At 59.2% G+C, this 6,000-nt stretch overlaps 1 protein-coding gene across 1 annotated transcript in view; it reads right to left on the bottom strand.

Annotated features, from left to right (window-relative positions):
- ADAMTS7 (ADAM metallopeptidase with thrombospondin type 1 motif 7) overlaps positions 1–6,000 on the bottom strand; it is a 34,802-nt gene that overhangs the window by 12,059 nt on the left and 16,743 nt on the right. The window contains exons 16-18 of the mRNA XM_027902458.1: positions 4,666–4,807; positions 3,117–3,243; positions 2,395–2,608 (exon numbers count right to left, since the gene is read on the bottom strand). Coding sequence (XP_027758259.1) covers positions 2,395–2,608; positions 3,117–3,243; positions 4,666–4,807 — 483 coding nt within the window. The remainder of the gene's footprint in view (positions 1–2,394; positions 2,609–3,116; positions 3,244–4,665; positions 4,808–6,000) is intronic.

Raw genomic sequence — 6,000 nt, forward strand, 5'->3', positions numbered from 1 at the left:
AGGGAAGAGAGAGGGAAACATCAGGGATGGGAGGCGGCAGGAGGAGCAGGGCTGGGGATGGGGTTGGCAGTAGGGCCAGAGCCCCTCACTGGTGCTCCCCTCTGGGATGCCAAAGGGGTGCTTGGTTGTGCCACGTGCCACGACGGGCACAGGGGGCTCCACGTTGCTCTGCCTCACTCCCACCACCCACCTGGGTCCCCAGGCAGCTCCTGTGCCATTCCCACTGGTGGCAGGGGGTCCCCTGCACCAGGAGTCGGGAACAGGGGGTACTGGTCCCACTGGTAAGCAGGGTGCTGCTGCCCAGATCGAATTCTGGGGCTGTGCCCTGTTCGAGACGGTCCCAGAGCAGGGCTGGTGTTGTGGGGTACTTTGCTCAGGGTGATCCTTGACCTGCATTCCAGCCACAAACACTTTTCCCGGGAGATGGGCACTGGGAGGGGCACTGGATAAGATGATCTAATAGGTCTTTCCTGTGACCTATCACCATGAATTGCATCTCTTCTTGCAGAAGAACATTTTTTGAAGCACTAATAACAACGTGGGTGTTGTCTGAGCAGGAAAAAAAGCAAAGGTCAGGAAGGAGCTTTGTTGGGGACACCCCGGCCCCCACCACAATGGGCTCTTTCAGACGGGTCAGCAAAAAGAAACCAAGATGCTGGAAAGGTCAGCAGCATTTTCTGCTGCATTTGGGCCTTGGAGCAACCTGGACTTGCGAAAGGTGTCCCTGCTCGTGGCAGGGGGTTGGCATGAGACGAGCTTAAAAGTCTCTTCCCACCCAAACCATTCCAGGATTTTCCGATAACACCACGTGGCCACCACAGGCATTTCCACCAGCTGGAATAAAACATTACCACACACCAACATCTGTGAGAGGGCTGCAAGGAGGCTGCATCCCCCCCTGGGATGGCACTGCCAACCCAGGGGAAACAAATCAACTCCCACAAAGCTAAAAGTTCCCAGCGCAGGCCTCCAGCCCCATCCAGCAGATAAACTCCAGGTATCACAACGCCTGCAGGGGGGTTCTTTGCCAGGGCTGGGTTATCTGGGAAGCCTCTGGGACACAGATAAGGAATGAGGGCTGGTAGGAGCCTCGTGGAGGAACACATGGAGCTCACAGGAGGGTTCAGCCTTGAGCAGGAGCCACCACCACCAGCTGGGTCATGCTCCTGCCAGCAGAATTAATGGACAACAAACAAATCATCCTTCTGACTGCACTAACTTCCTTGGGAAGCCCATAAAGCTGGATGTGCACTGCTTTAGGGTCCTTCTGAAGATGGTAAGTCCTGGTGTTTACGCAGTTTGCTGGACTTCCCAAACCCCAGAGAAGCCCTTTGGCACCGGGTGCTCTGGTGCCAGACAGGCACACGCACTCCTGGGGTCTGCATGGACAAAACCAGCCCCAACCCCTGTTGGGAACTGCTGCCAGAAGGACCACGTGAAGCAAACTTCAAAACCCTTCTAATTCCCCTACTTACAGTGCTGGTGGAAACAGAGAAGAAAGAGAGCTCTTGCTTTAAATTAAAGGACAGAAAAATGACAGAGCCTCAAAATCCCGGGCACTTTTCTCCTGAGCTCACAGATCTGTCCGTGCCAACACCACAGAGGACAACTGTGAGGGCTGGGGCTGGCCCTGCCCAGCACTGACCCACCCCCAAGCCATGATTTTCCCGTTAAACCATTGCATCCATCTCTCTCAGCCCTTAATTGTGGCTTTTGTGGGCCCCTAGAAAAATATTTCTAACTCCCTCTCTCATGTAGCCTTCAAATTCTCTGTTCGCATTCGATCCCTGCTGTTCCTTAGCAACAAGCCCCATTCCCAGGCTCTCTCCTTCCTCTCCTGGTATTTGTCTTCATGCTGAACACTTTTTGGAACGCCTGCTTAAATTAGGAGTCATCATTTTCTGGTTGAAACCCTCAACCTGTGGTGAAGCTGATCCACAGAAATACAAAAATAAATCAAGGCTGTACAGAGTGTGACCACAAAGCACATCATGAAATGGTTTGTGTTGGAAGGGACCTTAAAGATCATCCAGTTCCATCCCCTGCCATGGGCAGGGATGCCTCCCTACCAGAAAAGTGCTCCAAGCCCCATCCAGCTGAAAACCTCTTGTTTCTGCCCCCCTTTGCACAGGGAGTGTGGTGTGACCCTGAGGGAGCAGCGAGGCTCAGAGATGGGGCAGAGTCAAACAGCCCAGTGCTCCTTCCTCACTCTGAGACCTCTCCATGCAAAGGAATTCCCGTCCACAGGAGCTGCTGAGCCCACACAGACACATCCATGGATTTTCCCTGTGAGCAGGAGGCACACCCACTGCTGAGGGTGTCTGAGGGCAGCTTGTCCCCAGCTCCCACCAGCTCTGGCACACACACTGGGACCTCCCCGCCGCTCCTCCTCACCTCGGACCAGTTCCCCACGGCCCACTGGGAGGGGCAGGGCACGTCCCGGTGACAGGGCGCGGTGGCATCAGGCTTGGGGAGGTGCTGGCAGTCCGCAGGCTGCAGGGCCCTCTGCTCGTCCAGCCCCACGCTCTGGATGCACAGCACCGTCCTCTTCATCAGCCCCGAGCTGCCACACGAGGCTGAGCACTGCTGCCACTCCCCGACCCACCACCTGCGGGCAGGGACACACAGGGAAGGGAAAAAAGAAAGGGGAGAGGGAAAGGTCTCAGCCAGAGCCTGCACCCACGTGCCAGGTTCCATCCCCATCCTCTGGGGCCGTGGGGGAATGAGGATCCCAACTGCAGCCTGTGTGTCAGCCCAAGGTCAGGGAGCCCGGAGGGAGGGTCAGGGATGGGTCAGTCCCCGAGCTGTGCCAGGGATGGTTCTGTGCACAGAGGCAGAGAGGAGCACCCTGCCAGCACGGGACCTCCTGTGCAGCTCGTAGCCTGAGGACAAGCAACACCCTGGGGCCATCAGGGAACCCCTGGGATGCTCTCACGGGCCAACACAGGGTCTGGGATCCATCCCTACGGATGAGGGAGAGGAGAGGTGTGAAGAGCTGCACACACCCTGGGGCAATCTGGCACGGCAGTGACCCAGGTCCCCCCACTCTGGTCACCCCTCAGGGCTGTTGGACACTGAGGATGAGGAGAGGAAGGGTGGGCAGGGGAGGGTTGGACCTGGCCGGGCAGGGCTCCTCGCTGCAGGGGCGCTGCTGGTCGTCGGGGCGGGTGAGCGCGTCGCAGAACCTCTCCTCCACGATGCCAGCCAGCTTCTCCACACAGTGCACCACCTGCCGCTGCACCCCTGTGGGCATGGACACGGGCACGGGCTCTGGAGGGGCTTGGGAAACCAAACCACCCACACAGGCACCGGCTCGGCTTTGGAAACCGCAGCAAACCGCCCAGCACGCTCTGTCCGCAGGTGACAAGAGGCCCTTGGCAAGTCTGAGCCACCAAAACAGGGGAAAGGAAAGGAATTCACCACTTGGTGGTGGTTTCAGTAGCAGTGCCCTCACAGAGCCCCGTGGCACCAGTGCAGGCGGGGCAGGATGGACAGCTGTGAAGGTGCTGCCCGGTGCTGGCAGCGCTGCCCAGAGCCACAGCAGCCTGTGTGCACTGGGGATTTTGGGGGCTGTGTTCCAAGGGAGCCAACAGGCAGTACACAGCTCTGCTGGCAGCCCTGCCCCCTCACAGCTCTGGGATAAATCACTGGCTCAGGCCTCGTGTCCTCGAAGCACTCGGGGGGTGATGCTTTTAAGGGTGACCTCACCACGCTGCCTCGCTCCGGCTTTTGTCCCCGTTTTTGTAACACATACTTGACCTGTGCCCTGGAGAGCTGTCACTGAACCCCTGCCACCAGCTGAGACTGACAGAGCCCTGCTGAGCCTGCTGAGCTGGGCTCTGGCTCAAGCACTTGGGAGCTTGCAGGGCCCTGGGGCTGACCAGAGGCTCACCCTTAGCTCTCCCAAATCCATGTGTCAGCTCACTCCATCACCCAGCCCAGGGAGAGAGGCTCAGCCCTTCTCCAGCTGCTCACCCTCACCCAACTCCTGCCAGATTCACTCCTGCATTTCCCTTCTGTTCTGGAAGCCAAGCGCTCAAACCGTGCAAAGCAAAGCTGGTTTTAAACAAAAGCCATCTCCTGGCACTCTGTGCTACCTAGAAAGCACGAGTGTCCTTGAATTCCCCTTTCTCCCAGTGCCAGCCGCTCTCGAGGAAGGGCTTGCTGGTCCCAGCCTCCCCCTGGCAGTGTGCCAAGAATGTCCCACTCCATCAGCTGCCCCAAAAGCTGCCGCGGGGACCCCGGTGGTTCAGGATGGAGGGAAGCAGGTGCCTGACACACGGAGCCTCACCAGGCACCTTCCTGTGTGCTCTCTGTAAAACCCTGGACGTGCTCCCCCACGGGGAGGCCCAGTCAGGCGGGAGACCAGCCCTTCCACACTCCCGGGTTTCTCTAAAGCTCCTTTGTCTCCATCCCGCCGAGGAACGCCCGGGTAACAGGACACCGAGCCGGGAGCAAAGCGCTGCGAAAGCGCCGGGTCCCTGTGAGCGCCGCGGGGGCACCGGAGCCGCGACCTCAGCAGATGGCCCTTTTTTCCCCCTGCTAAGACCTCCTGAAACCAAAGACCCAGGAATTCCTGAGGCATCCCTGGGGATGTTCCACCTGCTCCGACCGCCACTCTGCAGGGCCGGGCTGGGCCGGGTGCCCCGTGGGATCCGCACTCACCGGTGCCACAGGTGGCCGTGCAGGTGGTCCAGGAGCCGAAGCGCCACAGGAACTCGGGCTGCTCGATCTCGTTCTCGCTGTCGGCCGGGCGCTGGATCGTGTACTGGTACCGCACCCCGGGGTTGGTCTCCTGGAACAGCAGCTGGGGGAACAAGGGGCGGTCAGGGCAGGGCAGGGCAGTGGCATCACGACCCGGAGGCTTCTCCGGGGAGAGCGACCTGCCCAGCATGGCCAGAAGTGTTCAAGGCCAGGTTGGACAGGGCTTGGAGCAACCTGGTCTAAGGGAAGATGTCCCTGCCTGGAGGAATTCCCTAAATTGCTGGGAACAGGCTCCTGCTGCTCCTGCGGTTGACACAAGTCCTGCCCAAAGCGCCTCCTGCACCCACGCTCCGAGGGCCGGGAGTTTATCCCTGTTTTTCTTAGCCTAAGCACTCCCATTATTGCCAAAGCTTTGTTGTTCTTGGAGCTTTGGCGGAAGCCAGGGCGTCTCTCCAAAACCTCTCCATGAATATTGAAACATTCTTGTCCAAAGGTTTTAATTAGGCTACAGATCCCAGAAAGTGACTCGTGGGTGCCGAGCGTGCCAGCACCCCCATTAACAGCAGCTCTCGGAGGCAGTGAGCCCGGGATCCCGCAGCTGAGCCACTGATGAAGGGTGAAGGAAGGGGAAGATTTTGGCTGCTCAGGGTGGCCGAGCTCCAGGAGAGCCTGTGCAAAGGGCTGATGCTCCTGAGAGCGTGTCGGGATGAGCCATGACTGCTGGGCAGGGGAGGGTCCTGGGGGTCCACAGGATGCAGCTCCGTGGCCATCGCTGCCCCTGCACCACACTTGGCACCACGAGGGGTTTCAGGCTGGAGTTGGCTGTGCCATCCTCTGTGGGATGATTCCCACTGGCTTCTCCAGAGCAAAGCTTGGCCTCAGGGTCACAGAGATATTGATTCCCAACAGCTTTGCATCAAGTGGCAGATCCCTCAGCCCTGACCAGCCCAGCCAGAAGCACCAAGGGCTCTTCCCCTGCTCTTGATAAGATATGGGAAGGGCCTCAGGAAACGGCTCTTTCTGCTCACACTCCCTCTCCCGTGTAAATATTTTGAGGAATGCTGCAAAGGGGATGAGGCTCAGCTGGAAGTGCTGTGGGCTGGAAGCGCTGGCCGGGCCGGTGGCGTGTGCTTGGCTGCTCCAGCGTTGGCTCCCAGAGAAACACGCTCAGCCAGGAGATGCAGAGCCCCACGCCTGGATGCAGGGCAGTGCTGTGACAGACCGTGGCAGCTCAGCCCTGCCCAGGAAGGCTCTGTCCCCCCAACCCCCCCGCTGTGTATCCCATCGTACCTGGAT

This window comes from Empidonax traillii, unplaced genomic scaffold (assembly GCF_003031625.1).
Source record: "Empidonax traillii isolate 1590-97213 ecotype Southwest subspecies unplaced genomic scaffold, ASM303162v1 scaffold876:size463933, whole genome shotgun sequence".
Lineage (NCBI taxonomy): Eukaryota > Metazoa > Chordata > Aves > Passeriformes > Tyrannidae > Empidonax > Empidonax traillii.